We start from the raw sequence: 24,101 nt of genomic DNA on the forward strand, positions 1-24,101 counted from the left end.
GCATATGCGGGGGCTACCTATCTACTGGGGGCATGTGCATATTGTATGGCCCTCACTTAATTACATTTTAAAATATGTGGCGTTCTAGAGAATGCCAAGAGTGTGCAAAGCAGTAATCAAAGCAAAAGGTGGATACTTTGAAGAACCTAGAATATAAGACATATTTTCAGTTGTTTTACACTATTTTGTTAAGTATATAATTCCACATGTGTTAATTCATAGTTGTGATGCCTTCAGTGTGAATCTACAATTTTTATAGTTGTGGAAATACAGAAAACTCTTTGAATGAGAAGGTGTGTCCAAACTTTTGGTCTGTACTGTATATGTGTATATGTTTTTTCCACTGGGCAGTCCACCAAAGAAAGCATTATAAAAAAAATATAGCAATTACTTTATGCCACATGTGTCCAGGCTACTGCATGTAGGGCACCCTATGATCCCAACAAGATGAGAAACTCTGATACATTTCTTTTTCATCTGACCAGTTCCAATATAAATTGATTATGATGGAAGCCATTTGTGCATAAACAACTATAAAAAACCTTGACATTTTAAACGTTTGAACCAAAAATTCATGTAAATATAAACTGATTAAGGGATAGATTTTGGGATACATTTTAAAGTTTTTTTTCTATACCCTTGGAGATGACAGTGAACCAAAGTTTTGAATAAGTCTAGAGCAAGATGGTAAACAAGTCAGGCATCTCAAACAAGTTTGTAGCTAGCCTAACAAGATGTCTTAATGGTCTTTCATCTGATGTCAAAATCTGTGTTTCCATTTATAGTGCCTGAAGGGAAAATATAGAATTCAAAATTCCACCTGACATTTTATGTGTCTGAGCTGTCACTTTTTTTCTTTTACTCCCACTCTTCAGTTATAAATCATTTATTTCAAAGAAATATGTATTGTAGCAGGGCAAACAACAGTGATAAGCAGAATGTGTTTTCCATAGCTGATTGATACGGCTAAAGATTGATGTATGGGCGAGCAATTGCATAATGTGTTTGTCTTGTCTCATTTCATGCAGAAGATCAATGAAGCGAAGCAGACCCAACGCGAATGTTATGAGAAAGAGCTGATTAACCTGCGCATCAAATTTGAGGAGGAGACTGTACAGCTAAAAGAGGCACATGCAAAGACGTTAGAGGAGATGTCATGGAAACATCAAGCAGTGCTCGAGGCAGCACAAACCTCTACAAATAAGGAGAAGAAGAAGCTACAGATGGTGAGTCACAGTCATTGCAGACACAACGCTTTATTGAATTCTGGCAGTGAAATGTTTGTTTTACAGACTTCTAAACAAATGTTGATCTTCAAACAAAATAATAGTTTACATAAAATTTGAGTATAAGCTTTGCAAATCAGTAGTGGATTATAATATAGGTGGTTTTGGCAGTAGCCCTGGGCCCAAGCCTTCTAGTGGGCCCATAGCTACCCAAACCACCCACCAAATTTTATTCTGAGTAGGACCTTCACCAATTATGTACACAAGAGCCATTTCAGGACTTTTAAAGGTCCTCCAAAAGTTCTGCAACCACAGATTGAAGTGAATTCCTGACTTGTAGGGGCTATAATTTAGAGAGCTGACACCTGTGATCGGTGCCAGCACCAATTGCAGGTGTTATTGATGGGGGGTTGTGTTTAGTTTCCAAACAGAACAGGATTTTCAATTTCGGTGAGTTCGGCCAAACCTGAACTTCCTCACGTCCACTCATCACTAATTATCATGATTACAGTTCAGCTTAAGTGGACTAAGGAGCTCCTAAGGGACTTCTTGCGTAATATAATATATCAATTATTTATTTAGTTTGTTCATTTGAGCTCAGAAGCCAGCAAACTTAAGTATTCAAAATCAGTCTAGGATAAGTAAAACAATGGGGCAGATTTATCAAGCTGTCTGAAAGTCAGAATATTCCTAGTTGCTCACAGTCACAGCTCCCCTTTAAAATATTCATGAGCACTGGTAAAATGAAAGCTGAGCTGCAATTGGTTGTCATGGCCAACTAGGAATATTCAGCTTGATAAATCTTCCCCAATATACTTACAGCAGGGCCGGCTCCAGTTTTAAGAAGTCCACTGGGCGACAGAGTCTTAGTGGGCCCCTTTTCAGTGAACTCATGTCCCTCATGAAGTGCAGTGATACACGAGAACAGCAGTTCCCCCTTCCCACAGGCGCAATCTAGAAAATTGTGTGCCCTCCCAAACTAATTTATTTAAATAATATGATGTTTAGTGCATAAAAACAGTAGAGTAACAATACTTACACAGGAGCTATACCATAACTAAACATATTACATGGGGACTTTACCATTACATTACCAAAACCAAGATAACTGCATAGAGCACTGGAACAAAGATTACTATGTAAATACATTACCATTTACAAGATTACTACATATGTACAGGACCAAATTAAAGCTTACTATATAGATAGATATTTATTAACATAACCAAGCCTACTACATAGAAACAGCAAAGGAACCGAGCTTACTACATAGAGGACCAGAGCTGATATATTCACAGTTCCCCACAGTAGCCAATTTTCAGTGCCACGACAGCAAGTAGTCATAGTGTCCCTCTACCAGCCCCATGGCACACCCAGCCATTACAGAGCCCCACACTTCGTATTCAGAAGCCACAGTGCCCACCAGCAGCCACAGTGTCCCCCCAGCAGCCATAGTGACTCTACACTGCCCATCCAGCAGCTACAGTGCCCATCAAGCAGCCACAGTGCTCCCACACTGCCCCCCTAGTAGCTGCAGTGACCCTCCAGCAGCCACAGCGACCCACCAGTAGCCTCAGTGTCCCCAGTAGTCATACCCAACCCAGTAGCCACACTGCCCCACCAGTGTTTCCCCAGTAGCCCTTGCTGCTGCTCTGTCCCACTCTGGGGAAAAAACATTTACCTTTCCTCCCTCTCCTGAAGCAGCGCCACCAGCCACCTTCTTTCTTCAGCTTGCACCCGCTGTACTTGCCAGCTCTGAAGCCAGCACACGTGATGTGAAGGCATCATCATGTGTGTCGGCTTCAGAGCCGATGTGTACAGTGGGGAGTGCTTCTTTGTGGTAACGAGAGAAGGTGAGTTTTGCATTGTGCTCTTGATGAGCGCAGCATAGGGGCAGGGTAACAAGAAGAACCATATAGTGATGGTTTGTACCAGTGTCTTAAAGCGACACTGGTACAATTGTATCGGGGCCAAAATTTTTTTTGTCTGCTGAGTGGGCCGCTCTAGCACCTTTGGGCCCTGGCACTTGCCAGGGTGCTGATGCCTGCTGCCTGCCCTGGTGATTGTTATTGTTTCCACAGCTATCACACGTCCCTGTGAATTTCTATGGGCTCACACACATGGCTGTTGTTTGCGCAGAACCATGAGTCGACTAACAAGACAAAAAACTCAGCAAAAGAAAACTGACCTGGTGCTTCTTAGAGCTGATACAGGTTAGAGGTCACAATTAATGCAGTATGAAAAATGAAAAGTCCTGCTGCATTAGGAGAACTATGCAAGACTGGTAGTGATCTGTACAAAAAGAAATGTGTTGAGTGCAGTTGGGCATTCATGAGAACATCAAATGTTTATAAGAAACCTGCCTCATTGAATTTCCAGCCCAATCTGTTGGTAGCTGGGAGAAGAATATATAGTTTGCATATAAAACAATAACATACTGCCCACTCTCTGGGGACCCCCAAGTATAGCCATTGAACTGAGCACATGTCACCATAACATGTAAAATGTTTTATAAAATGATAGTTAAAGAAAATCTATCACACTTAACATGCTTGTCAAAACTGCATATAGCATGTAATAGAGTAGCTTATGACTGATATATTCACAACAATTTCTGCATATAGTTACATATATGCATTTATGTAAGGAAAACTGTCCATCACTAATAAAGCCACCCATAGGTTAATAATTTGAGATCTGCAGAAGCCCAAATCATATCAGCCCTCATAGCATATCTTTATGTTGGTTGGTTGCAGCACAGCTAATGTATGGCGATATGCATAGTAATGAACAACCATTGACGGCTATTCACTTGCTTGATGTTGAATTAGCCATTGATATGCCACATAGATCCCTTAGCTTAGATCCCTTGAAGCTATTTAAAGGAAACCTACCACCACAAATCTACCTATAAAGGTAGATTGGGTGGTAGGTGCATCAATGGGACGTGAGGATAGCCCTTTTAAAGGCTAATCCTCACGTCCCCTCACTTTTTTGGTAACTTTTATTCCACATATATTTAAATTTACTTATGCGGCTACCGGGGCGTGGAGTAGCCGCATATGAGATTACATGAGGCGGCTACTCCACGCCCCGGTACCCACTTTACCCCTCCTACTCACCCATCTCCGAGGGCGCGCAGCTATGCGGAGCTGCGCGCCCTCGTCCGGCGACCCTGCCGTCTGCGCATGCGCAGAAGAGCAGGCCTGCGCCTGTTTCGGAGCAGTGACCGCGCAGGCGCGGGCCTGCTCTTCTGCGCATGCGCAGACGGCAGGGTCGCCGGACGAGGGCGCGCAGCTATGCGGAGCTGCGCGCCGAAGATGGGTGAGTAGGAGGGGTAAAGTGGGTACCGGGGCGTGGAGTAGCCGCCTCATGTAATTTCATATGCGGCTACTCCACGCCCCGGTAGCCGCATAAGTAAATTTAAATATATGTGGAATAAAAGTTACCAAAAAAGTGAGGGGACGTGAGGATTAGCCCTTAAAAGGGCTATCCTCACGTCCCATTGATGCACCTACCACCCAATCTACCTTTATAGGTAGATTTGTGGTGGTAGGTGCCCTTTAAAGGTTATGTCCAGCTACCTTCAACAAACTTGTCAGATTCCCAACAGTTTCACTAAATTCCAATAATGCAGTAGCTCAGTACCTCACATTATGACAAGCTTGTTTTTTGTTTCTTTTTCTTTAATCAGTTTTTTTTATTTCATTGAAAACTGCAATCCCAAATTATTAATCTAATCCCCAGCAATTCAGTAGCAAATCCTAAGAGTTTGTTCACTGAAAAGCGATGAGTCGTTACTGGTGAAAATAGGTTAGAGCTTGTAAATGTGATATGTTTATGAGAACCCGTCATGCAAAATAACCCCCTAAACTAAATATATTTTCATAAACTGCCATTAGAGAGCATTGCCTCTATCCCTTCATTGTCCCTCTACATGCCTGTAAACCTAAGCAATGAGGTCCTAAAGCTGTATGCAAATGACCTGTAAAATGTCCAATGAGTCATTAGCATATTCAAGCTGTCCAGCTTATTCATGAGTGGGAGGCACAGCCACACCCCCAATGCTTGACTGACAGCCTGTATAATGGCTACTCCATGTGCTTCCTGGTGCTGCTGGCCACGCCCCCTGCAGCCTGTGTGTATATGAGATACTCCTATAGACATGACTGACGGCCTGTATAATGCTGTGATGGCTGCTCCATGTGCTTGCTGCTGGCCACGCCCGTGCAGCCTGTGTGTATAGGAGAGATACAACAGCTCCAGGCAGCCATGTCATAGTAGAACATGTCAGGTACATGTGTAGCTGATGTCTGTGTATTAGGAGGATGCAGCATGTCAGCAGATGCAGCACACACACTAGCAATGCTTCACTATACATTACACACAGACATGAGCAGGGGGAGGAGAGGGGAGGGGTAACAGGTGTGATATCACTGCCTCTGACCATGTGACCAGCCTCATTTACATAATAAAGAATAGATGATTTTACAATGATTAATGTATGAATTTACTAGATAAAGGCAGGGATGGATCCTTGTGAGCTGCTCCAACAGGTAGTAGTGACAGAAATAGTGACAAAGACCTGATGACAGGTGCCCTTTAAGTCATCACTAAATCGTTTTCATTGTTATCCAGTAAGGTCACACAACACACAGCACGGGAAAGCTAAAATATATACAAATATGGATCTATTCAGGTTTCTGCCATATCAACTGTCGATGGAATTATTCATTTGGAATAATGGAACATATATGAAATTGGTAATAACCTATCCTCTCTATGATGCACATGCAGCAACAGCTGTGAGTCTCTGACAGCCCCACCCTCATTTCTAAATCATTGCTACTAAGTATAGGAAGAAAAGAAGTAAAAATAGATAAATGACAAATAACACTGAATTTGCTGAACTCTTCCTGCAAAAAAAGGTATAATATCTTACTGATAATAGTTCTATATGAGAGAGGCCTTGACCGGCTCAAATGGAAACTAGAATGGTGTCACTAATGAATTGTCATATACAGGAACTTCAACAGCAATTTGAAAAGGAGAAATTGTGTTTGGAAGAAGATAAAAGTCAATTGAGGCAACAACTTGAAAGTCTAAAGGAAGAACTGACAAACAAGCTGAGCAACGCCAATCAGGAGGTAAAAACATCACAACCCACTTTTATACTGTGGTGTAAATATTAGCTAACTCTTATTTGTGCTCAAAAATGTGTAAAGTATATCTTTGTTTAATGTCACCTCTTTGATCTCTGAACTCGCTATATTGTACATTTTTTATTAATGCAAAATTTGCTTACAGTAAATTACAGTGATAACATTACTTGAAAAACAACCATCATAAATATATAGCTACATAGATGATTTATATATTTTATTAAAAAATAATAATAATTACTCATTGTTTTACACCTAAACCCTGTAAGGACACATTTTTTTTCCTATTGCAGTAGATAAATGTTATTGTTTGTATGTTGAAAAGTTCTACAATATACTTTCTGTATCCATTTTTCATGATTTTCTAGATCTCTTCTTGCTGTCATTATTTAGAAAGTTTCTATGTTCCCTTCAATGTCACTCAGGTGCACAGCTTGTTAGCACCACAGAGAGTAATCAGAGCAGTGTGTTATACTGAGCCGTGCACCTGTGTGACATCACATATCCAGGGACTGCTTTCTATCCACTGGGTGCAGTTTGCCTGTGCAGTGTGCAGAGTACAGCGTATTTGTGAATTGTGGCGCACGTTCTTCTGGAACCTGGCACCCCCTGCACTGCTCTGACAGTTTCTGCACTTTTTGTGGTGAACATTTAACATATGGCGTTCGACACAATCCTGTCGAGTCATCATGGTACTAAATGTGGCACACGCACCAATTCAGCACTGGAATGCCCCTTTTATGTGCATCCGCGACACAAATGTTACTGTTACAGTGAGTAGTGACTGCTCACTTAGTATCAAATAAAGGAAGGCTAGTGAAAAAGAAATTAATGCCACATTGACCAAAATACGCCCGTTAGAACATAAGAACAAACACGGCGTAACACAGATGCTAGCAGGCTCTCATAAAGAAAGGGACCACCTTAGGAATTTGATTCACCACAAATATACTTACTCCTTACAAAAGATGAATATTTAATTTTACTCACAGAATCGGAAGGTGGATGCACCTCTAGCTAACAAATTAAAAAAGAGATTCCTTAATTCTAAAATTTCCCATTTATATCATCCACACACATATACAAAACATGACTAAGAATGTGAACATCAACCGTTGATGTAAAAGGATCAAGGGACTTGTAGTTTCCAGTGGTGGCCATCTTTATGATTACTCCACCTATTTTAGAAAGTCCATAACATTTTGTGAATCATAAAATCTAAGTATCTAAGCTCCATTTTGTGACTAATTGGGTTGGGTTTTGTTATATTCATTTATTTATCGAGTTATGGGTTTTTGTATCAGACATTCATATTCCCACAATAAACACCTCCTATTCTATCAGCCAATGGCAACAGACTTTGACATTAGCACATAACAGGTTTCTCTTTTGTAAACCAAGCACACTGACATACTGGTGTGTTCCCACTCTGGCAGGATTTGGTCTTTTAGCTTCTTAGAAACTTGTAAAGGTTTTAAAAATTATGCAAATGAACCTGAGGGGCTCCAAACTTCATAGATGTCAATGGAGACTGGAGCCCCTCAGGCTCATTTTTTTTAAATAAGGGCATTAGAAGTTAAAAGCTGAGCAGATGATGTATGTCAGTGTGCTTTGTTTACAAACCTTTATCCTGGTGGTAGATGTGGTGCATTTTAGGGAACCTAAGTTCAGCCAGTTAGTTATACAGAAGCACAATCTTTACTGATATTCATTGAAAAATGTTTTCTTTTATTACATTCTATGTGCTTGTAAGCAGACAAAAGACCTTTTCTTTTCAGGATTCATTGCCTTGGAAAATACAGTCTTGTTCTCAGTATGTATAAATCCAACATAATGCTTTGCTGTTAACTTCTTGACTGTGCTGCTATGATTCACTGCTCTCCATGTGCTTCTGCAATTACAATGGAAATGAAAATGGTACATTTACTAACACTTTCCAGACAGCCAGAACAACAATAGTCCCTTTAAAAGCCTGAATATCAGCAGATATCTCTGTTATGTTAGATCTTCTTAGAGTAATGATCCTGGAGGGCTTTGAAAGGGAAACTATTATTGCTAGCCTAAAAAGAGAACCTGAATATAAACTCTTTCATGAGGAAACATTGGTGCCTCACACATAATGATTTTAACTAATTCACCAGATCCCAACTTAACTATGTTCTATGTATAGCATGAGTTTTTATAGCAGTAGTTTTTATGACTGGCAGTGGCAGCAGTAGGTGACTATTAGTAATGTTAACTGCAATTCTGAATTTATTTGGCAGCTTATTATTATTATTTTTTTTAGTTTCCTATTATATATCATTAGTCATAGTTTGTTTTTACTATTAGTTGTACATACTTTCCAAAAAGTAATTAAATTGTTCTGATGATGTTTTAAGATTTATAAGGGTAATTGTCTTTGCATTGATTTCAGACATATTGGGGGTCATTTACTAAGGGCCCGATTCGCGTTTTCCCGACGTGTTACCCGAATATTTCCGATTTGCGCCGCTTGTACATGAATTGCCCCGGGTTTTTGGCGCACGCGATCGGATTGTGGCGCATCGGGGCCGGCATGCGCGCGACAGAAATCGGGGGGGGCGTGGCCGAACGAAAACCCGACGTATTCGGAAAAACCGCCGCATTTAAAAACCGAAAATGTGTCGCTTGGGGAGCGCTCACCTTCACCTTCTATGGGATGGTGCATTCCGGGGCGTTAAGATTATTTTTGGCGCTGCAGCGCCACCTGGTGGACGGCGGAGGAACTACCATCTTAAATCCCAGCCGGACCCGAATCCTGTGCAGAGAACGCGCCGCTGGATCGCGAATGGGCCGGGTAAGTAAATGTGCCCCATTAAGTATGGAGGTTTTGATTTGAAAGGGAATCTGTCAGCAGTTTAGTACATGTAAAGTTGTAGGCAGTGTTAGTACTAAAGAACTGTGTAAGAATCAATATGAATGGACGTATTGCTCACCATAATGTACCATACCATGAGCGAGGTAGAAAAAAATATAGACCATGTCCTGTTTTCTCCTGTATTTCCATTTCATATACCCCATAGAAGTCTATGGTAATGGGAAAAAAACTTACAACATGCGTTTATTCACTGGATGTATCCTGTATATACAGTGGGTTGCCAAGGAGAGCTGGAGCTGTGGTAGAAATGTTTTTGTATGGCTGCGGATCGATATGCTGCCATGTGTGCAGGGACATAACTAGGAGAGGCTGGGCCCCATAGCAGACTTCTGAATCGGGCCCGCCTTCCCCTTACAAAAAATATACATATATGTACACTCACATATATTTATACATTCACACATACTCATACTCATATTCACATACATTTCTACACTCATTTATACACTCAAGGATACACATTTATTCACTCATATACATTTATAAATACAGTATACTCCCATCTTATACACACATACAATATGTAAACACAAAATACAAACACATATAGTATAAATGCATTGTATTATTACACAAGCAGTACATACACAACATATATACTCATGTATACAGTATTAACACACCATATACACATATACAGCAAAAAAAAACCACATATATCTAATATACACACACCATACATACACACTTACAATACAATAAACAGCATACACCATATACACATACCTGCAACATATTCAGCATATATACACCACATACACACATACAGCATATACTCATCACATGCAACGTTTACACACACACATACAGTACAATATACAGAATACATACACACATACGCATACACATCAGATATACTCACTGTTGGGTAGTCTTATTATCCCCGGGCCCAGCATCTCCTGACCACATGGGGGACGTAGATAGCAGAAAATAGAGATGAGAGACTCCTAGTCCAGCTGTTCCCACTCCTTTCCCTTAAATACAGCTGTACATACTGAAGAGAAAAATTTACATGACCGTATGGGGGACGTATGTACGGCCGCAAGCTTGTGCCCTTACATAAGTCCCCTGTAGATGGCAATGTCCCCACGGAGTGATACGTTACCACTCCGTATACTGGGAATGGATAGGACATGTCCTATCTTTCCCCGTGGGCATGGCCCGTATGCCATGTATCTCTATGGATAAGGAAGGGATCACCCCTCCTATTCTCCATCGCGCTGGATATATGCATACCCGGCTACTGTAGACTGTATAGTCTAATTTTGTACCTCCTATTTTGCAGGAAAATGCACCAAAATTAGATGCACTCCCAATCTCCTGTAAATGCCACTTTTATTTTAATGTAAAAGTACCAAAACTGTCCAAAACCCCTGATAAATGTGGCCCCAGGCAATTTCTGGAGAGGTGCAAATAGACAAATCTGTCTTAAACAGATCGGTAAACCTGCCCCACTATGTAGAAGATTTTGTTAAGGAAATGTTGCTTTTGAAAAGCAATGTACAAATACCTTCCTTATTACTGGTCCTGACATAGGATGCAATACAGTATCACATTCGCATTCTGATACTACAGTATGTAAAGTGTTTTCATTGGTCGTCATTTATGTCTATGAAGAATTTTAGAGCCATTGACAAAACTATAATATATAGTACTGAGCTGCTTAAATGGCCTCCTGGGTAAATACTTATATAATCTAGAATTTAGGTTTATAAGTGGTTGATATGGGTTGCACTGTTTTCATTTTTAAGAACAAAATCCTTAAATGCTGTATTTTTAGTTATTTGGTTGCTGAATGCTAACACAAATGGAATTTTGTGTGGGAATGTAAGGGTAATTGAATTGTTTTTCTGCTAGTGTTGCTTTAAGTTTAACTTTTTGGATTAAGTCTCAATTTCTGACATCTGAGAAGCATTTACTGCTTTCCCACCCTCATCCACCTGCCTATCACCAGTTACAGTCTTTCTCTGCCTACCCTATACTTTGTTGCTGATGCAGAGAGGCAGGTGCATGTGCCAATGCTTTGCTTGGCTTACACTTTACAATTCTGATTACTGCTTATGTGCAGAAAATGAAATAAGGCATTTGCATTCCAAAATGTAAGATTATGGCTTACCATTTGTCTGCATTATTAAAAATTAATTTACCACATTTATTTGTTTTTGTTTTTTCATCCACGGAAATAAAGTAAAGGATTAAAGAATATCTAACTTTTCAACAAACTTTGTAGATATCATTAGTACAGTTTGTATATGTGAGTAATTTTTAATAAGAAGTGGACCAGTTGTCATGGCAGGGAATTTAACTCAGAGAAGACTAAACTGCCATTGGCAGAAAATAATACCCATATCCGGACAAAACCATAATTGGTGTTCTAGTAGATAAAACTTAACATTTATTTGAACACAAATTTAATAAAGTTAAATAGTAGCGTTGCTACAAAAATGCTCAGGGAAAAGAGGTAATTAAAAACACAGTAAGGTCGGCTCTATGAGTCAGGGGTATATTGCCCCTATAGGATGGGCAAACCAATCGTATACAGTGTTCATGCACTAGGTGATCTCAGGGACATGAGTGTCATATTACTGTGAGACACGTATTGTCACTGTGGTGAGAGAGAAATCAATCGTTCTCGAGAGGCTCGGCAGAGGATGCTATGATAACCGGCATATATCTGTTGATAACCACCATATAGGATAGTGATAGGGAGCTTTAGACTGTCAATATACCCCTGACTCATAGAGCCGACCTTACTGTGTTTTTAATTACCTCTTTTCCCTGAGCATTTTTGTAGCAACGCTACTATTTAACTTTATTAAATTTGTGTTCAAATAAATGTTAAGTTTTATCTACTAGAACACCAATTATGGTTTTGTCCGGATATGGGTATTATTTTCTGCCAATGGCAGTTTAGTCTTTTCTATATGTGAGTAATGACACAATCTAAATAAATACAATAAATAGGGGCAACTGTGATCACAGAAAATGAAATGTTTTGTGTCACGGACTGACCAAGCTGCTGGGGACAGAACCCTGTGCATCATATTGATGTATGATGCCCAAAGTTTCTGCATCTCCGAAATGCAGCCGTCACTGACACTGTGAATCTGGCCTAATTTTGCAGTTATCTTAATGTTCCCGGAAGGAGACTTAACTGCTGTGACTCGCTGCTTCCCCACGACATAAAGCTTTTACAGTGGGGAAAAGAAGTATCTGATACATTGCCAAGATTGCAAGTTTTCCCACCTACACAGAATGTAAAGTCATTTTAATTGTGAAAGACAGAATGTAAAGAACAATCCAGAAAATCCTGTACCGGTATGTTGTTTAAATAACTAATTGGCATTTTATTGTATTAATTATTTGATCACCTACCAACCAGCAAGAATTCTGTCTCTCTCAGACATGTTAGTTTTTCTTTAAGAAGCTCTTCCTACTCTGCACTCATTACCTGTATGAATAGCACTTGTTTCCTGTATAAAAGACACATCTCCACAAAAAAAAAAAACAATAACACTCCATCCGCTCCACCACAGACAAAACCAAAGAGTTGTCTAAGGACACCAGGGACAAAATTGTATACCTGCACAAGGCTAGGCTGGGATACAGGATGATGGGTAAGCTGCTTGGTGAGATGGCAGCACCTGATGGTGTACTTATTTGAAAATGAAGGAAATACAAGAAGCACATGTTCATACCTAATGGGATAAGGACATTTTGAGAAAGTTCAGGAATCAGCCCAGGTCTAAGACCTCATTCACATAGCCACAATGGGGACCATGATCTGGTCACATGATTTGCGTTCAGCTCACGGCCCCCATAGATTTCAATGGCTCCAGGTCACGGCGCAGTGACCACACGATGCATCACCACGTTGTCGGGCAGCTTAGGTGAGTCTTAAGCTGAAGGATCTTGTCAATGATGTGAAGTGAGCTGGGACCAAAGTCTCAAAGATTACTATTTATCCAGAGTTGGATAAGAGTTTAAGCGAACCTACAATACAAAATTGTAGACCTCTCCATTCTTTGTAGATGGAAAAATGAAAATGAAAAATACGTAGTGTATCAAATATAAGTTCCCCACTGTCAGTAGTGTGACACCCTGGAAAGCTTCTGCCTGTCTGGCTAGACAAAATTCAGGAGTGCTTTCATAGAGAAAGTCCAATTGTTATGAAGGTAGGATGATATGAGGCAAAGTAAGTGAAAAAGGGTCATTTTGCTCTGATAAAAGATATTACACAGTTTTTGTATTGACTAGTACTATTGATGTGTGTTTTTAGAAAAGTTAGCAATCAAATAAACATGATTTTATGTGACATCGTTTTATGTTAATGCAAGTATAGCATTCTTTGTGTAGTGTTTGTGGAGCTATTTGTCTATATTGTACAGTATGTTATCAACTTACAGGTGAGGTTTCCATGGCTGAAGAAAGAAGGCAGTAATGTAAATAAAGTTGGATATATTCTCTGTATACCAGGCATCATTTACATATGCAGTTCTCTTATTAATAAGGCAATGTTCACTAACACAAAATCATGCTTTGTACATTGAAATAGATTTGCCGCCTTCAAGACTTGGTAAAAAAAAGTGAACAAGGACTTGGCTCAGCTGAGTGTCACATTACAAGTCTTAAGGATGCTCAAGACAGGATTCAGAATGAGTTGGATGTAACAAGAGAGCGACTAAGGGAGACAAGTGATTCATTGTTTGCTGTTCAGGTAACTGCTAAGGCCCTGTCTACTGTATATAAGCATTTATTGACAATTGTATTGACAAATTAAACCATGAACACATTTGCACATTTGTCTTAAAGGGAACCTGTCACCAGGAGACCCCTTTTTAGCACTCCCCCAGTCCCCACAGAGCATAGTACATACACTGCCAAAGTGTTTTTGTATTAAAAATTGGTTTTACAGAAAAAAAGATATGTTATATAGCACCTTTCATTAGCATCTGCTGTGTGACTAGGCACTCGTCCACTGGGAGTGGCTGGAATGGAGCAGTTTCCCCCCCACCCTTGGGAAACAGCTTCTCCGTGTGTCCTTTTCAAATATATGAAAATCACTTGGCTCAGCAACGCCCCCTGCTCCTCTTCAGCCAATCCCGAGTGAGGGGAGTTATTCATACATTTGAAAAGGACACATGGAGAAGCTGTTTCCCAAGGGTGGGGGGAAACTGCTCCTTTCCAGCCACTCCCAGTGGACGAGTGCCTAGTCACACAGCAGATGCTAATGAAAGGTACAATATAACATATCTTTTTTTCTGTAAAACCTATTTTTTAGACAAAAACACTTTGGAAGTTTATGTACTATGCCTTGTGGGGACTGGGGGAGTGCTAAAAATGGGTCTCCTGGTGACAAGATCCCTTTAACCTGCCATCAAGAAGGTATTTTTTAGCCTCTTGGATGTTGATATCAAATATGCCTTTGTAGTGCATCTGAATAATTCCATTGCTTTTTAATCATTTTTAACATTACCTGGCTGCCTGCCAGCAGTGTGTGCTGAGGCCTGGAGAGGAGGAGAGAGGGAGACAGTTTATACGGTACAAGTTGTCTTTTAGTCAATTTCTCCTCTCCTCATCCTCACTCATTACCTCCTTCTCCCTCAGCCTCTTCCTGCTCCCTCCCCCAGCTTATAATAGCTCTCTGCCAGAAGCAATTCTCATTTGAACTGCCCCCCCCCCTTCTGGCACTCACGACACACTGCTAGCAGGGAGCCAGGTAATGTTAAAGAAACAATTAAAAAGCTGTGGAATTATTCAGATGCACAACAAAGGTATTTTTAAAAATCAACATGCTAGAGGTTATTGGAACCTGTCACCATCCAAAATGACCTTCCTGACTAAAGATTCCCTTTAAAAACACATGTATTATTTTTGTGAAAAACTCTATCAAACCTTTCGGCTTTGATACCTTAAATATCTAGACATGTGGCAAATCTCCAGTATGTTGTATTGGAACTAATACTACTAATTCTTATGGCATTTATTGATATTAAATAAAGTCACAAAAAGTTTGAAAGTATCTTTTACAATAAACTTTTCGATTTGTGTGCTGGAACAATATAAATAGTGTAATGTATAAGTAGTGTAATGTAATGTATAAGTAGTGTAATGTATGTATGTCTCGTACATGCAGTATGTATATTCTCCATAGGCTCTTATATTGCATTTTTATGTTGTTGTGGGTGCTTTTTCTCATGTTCTACAATTCTGATTGTGTTTTTAATCACATAAATAATTTGTAGCTTAATCTAGAACCTTCTGGTTTAAGCAGGAAAGGAATTGTATGTGTTGATAAGAAACGGCAGAAACAGAAGTCGAGCTGACTGCTTCATTACAGCAGTATTAACTTGCACAAAGATCATTAGATCTGTTTGTTATTTGTCCCCAAGGAACGAGAAACATCTTGCTAACAATCCCAGAGAATCCTTCAACTAGCATTATGCTAATCATGTGCTTGCAGAACAACCAACAAATTTTGATGAAAATAGAATACTAAATAGTTACAGCATCAACCAGTGCAGATATTTTAAGATAATATGGTTCTTACTAGGGAGTATGTAACCATGCATTTTGTAGGGTTAGAATTTACAGCAAAAGCAGGAAAAATAGTCACATAACTTAATGTACAGGCAGTCCCTCGGGTTACGTACAAGATAGGTTCCATATGTTCGTTCTTAAGTTGAATTTGTATGTAAGTCGAAACTGTATATTTTATCATTGTAGTTCCAGACAAAACATTTTTTTGCCCCAGTGACTATTGGAGTTTCAAAATTATTTGCTGTAATGGGACCAAGGATTATCAATAAAGCTTCATTACAGACACCTTATAGCTTATCTTTGCAGTCTGGGACTATAGTAAAGCATTCAGAGAGCCTCACCAAAGGTCACAGTTGGCAGAGGGGTCCTGGGGGTTGTCTGTAAGTCGGGTCTCCTTAAGTAGGGGACTGCCTGTAGTGTTTATAGGGATTATCTAGCAATTTAGAGCCATTTAATCCATGTCTTGATCCTTCACTGATTAGAAACATCCCAACCTGCTACGGGACCTAATGCTAGATATCACTTGCTTTCTGAAGACCTTTGACTTAATTTTGTTGGCTAAGATACCTTACGTTACGCTGAACAAATAGAGAACTCATGCCTAAGAAGTGTTTGAGGCAATTGCTCCTTTACCATTATTTTGGACATCCAAGTCATTTCATTGATACAAAGAACACATAACTACAAAGAGTAAGGAACTTCTTTTGCTCTTGTTGTGCATGAAAAGGTCGAAGATGAGGAAGCCTGTGAAAAGTTCCTAGTCATCAAGTTCCAGCTAAGCTGTATTGTTTTTTTTTATCTGTTCCTCACTAACTGTGTTAGACCTTGGCATTGTCTTTTGTCTTGTCTTTTGCAACAACTGCTACCTGATTTTTCTTATTCCTGGATACCTGACCTTGAACTTATTGGGGTACATTTACTTACCTATCTGACGGAGTTCACAGAAAGTGCATTGTCCTACAATAATGCACTGTGCCGCGATTCACTAAGGTCATGTGCCCGATATCTTACATGTCTCACTTCCCTACTCAAGTCCGACGAAGTTCCCTTCTTCTTCATGGTGCATGTAAGGGCATTGTCTTGTGACACAATTTGAAAGTTAAATCCCGCGCTCAGTCCGTATCAGTCGTTTGGATTTAACCCATTCATTACTAATTGCATATTGTAATGTATGAGGATGAAAATCCCCATATACTTACATACAGTAGTATGGCAGTATATGGTAGGATCAATCAGACAACCAAGGGTTAAAGTACCCAAGGGGGTCTGAAAAATAGTAAAAGTAAAAATAAAAAAAAATTATAATTAAAAAAACCTAAAAATTTAAATCACCCCCCTTTCCCTAGAACTGACATAAATATAAATAAACAGTCACAATCATAAACACTTTAGATATTGCAGTGTCCAAAAATGCCCTATCTATCAAAATATAATAATGGTTTTTTCACTGCGTTTAACCCTGTAACAGAAAATAGCGCCCAAAGTAAAAAATTACACTTTTTTGCCATTTTGAAAAATTCAATAAAAAGTGATCAGAAGGTGGTACAGTCCTAAAATGGTAGCATTGTAAACGTCATCAAAAGTCGCAAAAAATGACACCACCCACAGCTCCCCAAAGTTATCAGTGCCAAATAATGGCAAAATCTAAAAAAAAAATTTTGTACAGGAGTTTTTAATTTTTGTAAGCGTATGAAACCTTATAAACGTTTTAAAACCTATACAAATTTGCTATCCCCGTGATCGCACCGACCCAAAGAATAGAGTAGACATGTCTTTTGGGGCGCACAGTGAAAGCCGTAAAATCCAAGCCCACAGCAAAACTACGCACATGCATTTTTTCACCAATTTCACTGCATTTGGAATTTTTTTCCTGCTTCCCAATACACGGCATAGAAGAATAAATACCGTCATTATGAAGTGCAATTTGGTATGCAGAAAACAATCCATCACAGAGCTCTTTACGTGTAAACAAAAAGTTATAGATTTTTGATTGTTTGAAGTGAAAAATGGAAATGAAAAAACAAAAAAGGGTGAGGTCCTTAAAGGGTTAAAAACTGGGGAGGCATTAGACAATAAACTTAGTAGCAGTCTACAGCCCAAAAAGTTTAGGAACACATTTGATTCCACACCCATTTACTAAGGGTTGCGCTGCTCACTTTCGTCAGACTGTGCGCCTTTTTTCGGGGATTACACGGCTTGCACTGGTATTTAACAAGTGTCTGCACTGGGATTTTGGCGCACGCAATCCTCCAAGTGCCGTCGGAGGAACCGACTGATTCAGACTGAGTTCAGGATTTAACATTCAAATTCTGTCGCAAGCCCAAGCACTTTTATGCACCACTAAAAAGATGGTGAACTCTGTTGGACCTGATTGGGGAAGCAACAAGTGCTGGATATCGGGCGCACAATCTTAGTGAATCACGGCACAGTGCATTATCGTCGAACAATGCACTTTTGGTGAACTCCAGCGGCTGGGTATGTAAATGTCCCCCCATTGTGTTACAATATGTGTCCAAATGCTCACTAGATTATGCCATCCTAGTTCTAGAACTAGATGTTTTAATTATAATAACCAGTTTTATGCTGCACCTTTGAATTGATACTGCCAGGGCTTGCAGTATACCTGATTACCATTGTGAACGATTACAGCTATGATTCGCTTTCTTGTGATGTGGCATGTGATATGTAATGTCCTGTACTGCAAGGTAGAAGATAAGATATGTACATGATGTCACACAAGCAGGACATAAACCTCAGGAGTGATGGGTAATGTGACTGCAGATGACGCTGGTATACAGAACAATAGTAAGACACTCTTCAGGTAAACCTTTTGCACTTAGCAGTGTAAAATCTGATATTTGGTAGGACAGAACCACAGAAAAAGTTCAATTTGAAAAACTAGCCTTAGAATTCATTGGATAGAATCCCTCTGACAAATGCTCAATTATAGGTTGCTATTTTGCTGCACTGTTTTTACAAATTTCTTGCTATGAGTATAATAACAATTGATTTTGTTCAAAAGATCTATAAATATATAATTAATAGGATTTATGATGTTTCCTGAAATGAAAGTAGAACATAATTTTTTAAGATAAATGTATTATGTACACTGTTATGAATGTGCAATTCATAAACTAAAATTTATCCTGAAAGATGTATTGGAGTCAAACACTAGCTACAATAATATGAAAGTATAAAAAAAGACAAACTGCTAAGAATTAACATCCTCTTTCCCTTGTCCAGAACCACTTGTTCAACACATTGTAGAGGGAATTTATTAAGAATGGTGTATTGAATGCAATCCTAAACCAGGCCCCCTACCTCTACGGACTGCACTCTGGCTCTCAGCCAACAAAATGCAGAAATGGGTTTTTTTACATGCCTGGCAGAATACTAGCAGACAAGGCATGTTTAAGGAAGTCACACCTCAAATCAAGCATGATGAACTAGGGGCACTTACTCATAGATCCAAGTACTACCCTGGTCCCCAAAAGGTGTTCCAGAATTACTGGAAACCCCCTTTAAGATATTCTATTTTTTATATAGATGAACAATATACTGTGTAAGACAAAGTGGACTTACAGTATAACTGTTTGTCTTTATGATGCTGGATAGTTCCACTAGAGTGACCTTTTCTTTATGTCAATGCTCTTTTTTATAAAGACGTAATAATCCTGAATATATCACACCTTTCTATTTATTTACAATATACTAACAGGGCAAATGAAATGAAGTATCGATTATATATATATATTTTTTTTTATTTATTTTTTCTTCTAATATGGTTCTAGGATCTTTTAGTATTCTAGTTTCACATCATGAACATGACTATTTATTGTAGGGTGAGCTGGAAAAGGAGAGAAAACAACATGAAGCTATTATTTCTGACATGCGGGAAGAGGAACGATTAAAGATTGAAAAAGTTGCCCGTGATCTGGAACTGAAATGGACTGAAAGTCTCAGGTTGGTTACTAAAATATGTAGAAGTGTGAAAATATGCCTTTTCTGCAGATCTTCATAAACATATACTCAATTTTTGCATATTTAAGGCAGGAATGTAGCAAGTTACGAGAAGAGTTAAAGTTGCAGCATGACGAAGAGAAGAAGTGTGCTCTGGCCCAACTACTGCAGCTCAAGGAGAGAGAAATGCACACTGCCAAAGATAACTGGCAAAAGAAAGTGGAAGATCTTCTTGAGCAGGTACAAAGATTGGTATCTAGATTTTTTACAGGCAATCAGAGTGATTGCCTAACCAGCCGATAAAATTATCCATTGCTTGCGTGGCAAGTGATCTACTGACTGTAGAAATACTGTAAATACTGGAAATGGTCCCTGAGGTTTACAATACTAGCCGTCAAGTTCATCATTTGTAATGGTCTCCTTACCCCTTTCAGCACTGGTGTTTTATTAATACAATCTAATCCCAGGCTTCATCTTCTACCTCCCTTGTATAATATATGATAGTTACATAGTTAATATGGTTAAAAAAAATTCAATCAAGGAAGGGAAGGGACTGGATGAGGCTAGGGATTAAAGTGAATAAAATCTATATTATAACATAAGTCAATGTTATTTTGATGTAAAAAGGGCATCTAGCCCCTTCTTGAAGATCTCTGCTGTCCCTGTTGTGACCAGCTCCTGAGCTTGGCTTTTCCACACATTCACAGTTCTTACAGTAAAGAAACCTTGTCACCTCTGAAAATTAAACCTTGTTTTCTCCAGTAAGAGACAGTGCCCCAATCACACAGTAAGAATCTTTCTGTTTTATTAACAAAGCATTTATTGTAGCTAAACACCCAACAGCATTGCCAGCAGATGGCCGCTCAATGGATTGTCAACACCGTTTTTAGGGATATCCTATATATCCAACATTGTTCCAAAGCAGTGGAACTTTAGGAAAAGCAGCAATGCAAAGCTTCTTCTCATCTATCCCTTAAAAAGATTAATAGAAATAGCTCATTTGTCATCCACAGCTTAAGAGAAAATGGGATTTTAATTGCTCTATGCTGTCCAATGTTTATGGTGAAGACACTTGAAAGTCTGAGGACACCACGCTTGCTTAATCCTTCATGTTTTGAAGATGACAAAGTATTTTGCAGTCATAGCAACCCATGAATAGATTAACCCATTTCAAATGTGACTTTATATCACGCTCAAGCTAAAAATATCAGACTTTTTCAAGATGTGCTGAAATCCCCTTTTCAGAGGCATAAATTAACAATTAAGAAGCTTGTGCTGGAAACATTATTTCAGCTATCCCATAGTGTTTTTAAGGAACAATTTAACATGTAATAAAAGCATAATTCCACATTATTCTACAAAATTATAAACATCTAATATGGGGTGATTTTCCATTATAAAGCCTGGCAGCAAAGATTGTTCTCCATCTGCCCATTTTTGACAATATGGACAGTTACTAATCTTGTCTAATGATAATAGTGCAAGTTTAGTCTGGACAGTTTAAGTCTGGGGACAGATGTGCTGGGTCTTCTGACATTTTTTCACCTAGATCCCATCCACCTGGCTAGGCTTTCAACCTGTGCATGGCATTATCAATTGATTTCGAGTCATCAGAACGAGTGTGCTCCAATTCCAACCCATAAGTCTCTGTCGTTAAAGGGCTTGTCTACCTAAAACATGATGCTCCCTTAATGCTCTGCAGTTAGGATAGGTCTCCTGTGAGGCCTACAATGATTGACATGTATAAGACATGTCATCTAGAAACAGCTGGGGGCTACATTGGTGTGTTCATAGTTCAACAATTTTACAACTTTGAGCTTTACTTTTAAATCTGCCCTATTTTCCAAAGTTGCTAATGCTGGATTTTTAATACCAGTTCAGTTTTACACTTGGTCCAGGTTTATACCAACTGCTAGTTGGCTTTGAAATTTTCATTAAAATATGGGAATTTGGGTACACTGTGTTGCATATTAAACCCCATCCATTGGACAAGACCAATGAAGTGTGTACATAGTATAGTGGACACTTACGGGGCACAACCTGAAGCAGTATTCATGTGCATTTGGTTACAAAATCTTACTTGCAATCAGGTGATATCAACCAGTGTGGCTACAGTAAAATGAAGACAGAGTTTTACAAGAGAATGAAGCACAATCATGCTTCATCCTTTCATTGTTTGGCCGTACATAGTGTATGCATACATTTCTAAGCACATGATATTCCTATCATTATATACACATTATATATATATATGACTTTTCTGCTTGGAGTTATCACTTTTATTCAGTATTTCCATGTTGGTCTTCTGGATTTATACTGGTTGTTTGCTATGTGGGGGGTTGTAAGAAATCTAAATCTATCCATCATCTTTCTTAAAAAGAAAATGTTCTATGTGCACTGCTGTCACTCCAATTACACTGTACTTAGTGTGACTGCTTGGTGTTGCACCTATGATTTCAGGGGACCATTGACATTGGTCCTATATTTAAGGCACACTTCTATCACTGTGGCATATACCATAAACGTCTCTGATGGAATTAGTCCTTAAACTTGATGTAAAGAAAAAAATCTTTGAAAGGGTTTGCACATGAAAGAAAGTTCTTTAAACTTAATCCCCTAGTTAAGTTTACACAATTAAGATAATTTTTAATCCCCTTAGTTTACAATTTTACTCAGTTTTATTGCAGTTTCAGCTCCTATAACTCAGTGATGGTAAGTGAAAATTTCAGCATTTGGGTAGGGACTCTCTAAGCAGACAATTCATGATCCATCTGTGCTATGAGATACTGTGTGCTGTCAATGTGGTTAGATTATCATAATACAGGGTTTATCTACACTTTTATTTAGCTTTGAAACATTCAACTAGTATCTGAAACACAGAAAACAAGAGACGAGACAGCTCAGAGATGAGAGATTATGAGATCTATGAGATGGATATAACACACAATGACACACTTGAGCTCGAACTCACGTATAACACACACAGACTTAACTCTGCTGAGCCTCCCTCCCAGTTAAAGACCTTATCTAGTCTGTAGCTAGTAGAGTAAGTCTTTGCACACTGCCTGTGTCTGAGCTGGTCTGGAAATGCAGGTGGGAGGGCCAGGAGGCAGAGAGCACTCCACAGTGCTGACAAGAGAAGCCATACTTGTTTATAACAGTGAATTAAAGAATGTGTTATTTTGTTATCCTGCGTATAGTTAAGAATCTTGTCTTTATGGGAATACCCCTTTAAGAGAATGAAAATTGTGGAATTCAACATTAGTAGCTGTAAGCTTGTTTCTCAACCTACTTTTGAAGTGAATGGTAATGTTGTAGTGGGTTAGCATTTTGATCTGGTTTCCACAAGTTTTATCAAATACATTTTTTTTAAGTCACAAAAATTGGCAATCCTATTACAGTAAAGATGTGATGTAGGAAGAGGAAAAAAACTCTCACAATAATGTTAGTCTTAATTTTTTTGAAAACCAAGGCAAATTATGGCAATGCAAATTTTCCTAATGATTTAAAAACATTGACCCAGATTTACTTGCACCAGTTTTCTTTCAGACTTTGCACATCTATTTAAGAAGTGGCTGCGCAACATTTGTGACGCATGTAATGCTTTTGTGTCACGGCTGCACTATTTTTCACGCTACACAAATTTGCACATGCTTGCACAGGTGTGTTGCACTCCCCATGTTAAAGGTGCACCAAAGAAAGTTGTGCACTCTGTTGGAGCAGTGCAGAAAGCACCAGATTCATAAAGAACAGGCGCCACAATTCATGAATCTGGGTCCCTCTGCACACTACTCAGGCAAACTGCACATAGTACATACTGCACTGTTTTTAGTAAATGTACCCGATTGTGCTGAGCCCCTTCCAGAAGTGAGCAGAAGAGGGAACAAGTCATTCAGCAGTCTACATTTTTTAAGATAATGGGGCAGATTTATCAAGTGTCTGAAAGTCAGAATATTTCCAGTTGCCCATGGCCACCAATCCCAGCTCCCCTTTAAAATATTCATGAGCACTGGTAAAATGAAAGCTGAGCTGTAATTGGTTACCATGGGCAACTGGAAATATTCTGACTTTCAGACACTTGATAAATCTGCCCCATTGTGTGTCAGGTAATATTTACATGTAGCTGTATGTGCACTTGATCGTATGACAACTTGAACATATGTTTAATACATGTTTGAAAGCGTTATTTACTTGCATTTTAAATAAAGAGGTTGTCCAGAATAGAATACATCCTGCCGGGGTGGGGGTGGGGGTGGAAAAAGAACAAAAGAAAATCAATTTGCCACTCTCTAATCCACTTGTCACTCTTTTGCA

General features: G+C 39.1%; 1 protein-coding gene across 6 annotated transcripts in view; it reads left to right on the top strand.

Annotated features, from left to right (window-relative positions):
- Positions 1 to 24,101, top strand: part of FAM184A (family with sequence similarity 184 member A) — a 124,894-nt gene that overhangs the window by 82,316 nt on the left and 18,477 nt on the right. For all 6 annotated transcript variants that reach the window (XM_072141682.1, XM_072141687.1, XM_072141685.1 and 3 more), the window contains 5 exons: positions 1,029 to 1,226; positions 6,251 to 6,373; positions 13,843 to 14,004; positions 19,669 to 19,790; positions 19,877 to 20,027. In XM_072141682.1, coding sequence (XP_071997783.1) covers positions 1,029 to 1,226; positions 6,251 to 6,373; positions 13,843 to 14,004; positions 19,669 to 19,790; positions 19,877 to 20,027 — 756 coding nt within the window. The remainder of the gene's footprint in view (positions 1 to 1,028; positions 1,227 to 6,250; positions 6,374 to 13,842; positions 14,005 to 19,668; positions 19,791 to 19,876; positions 20,028 to 24,101) is intronic.

Source organism: Engystomops pustulosus, chromosome 3 (genome assembly GCF_040894005.1).
Source record: "Engystomops pustulosus chromosome 3, aEngPut4.maternal, whole genome shotgun sequence".
NCBI lineage: Eukaryota > Metazoa > Chordata > Amphibia > Anura > Leptodactylidae > Engystomops > Engystomops pustulosus.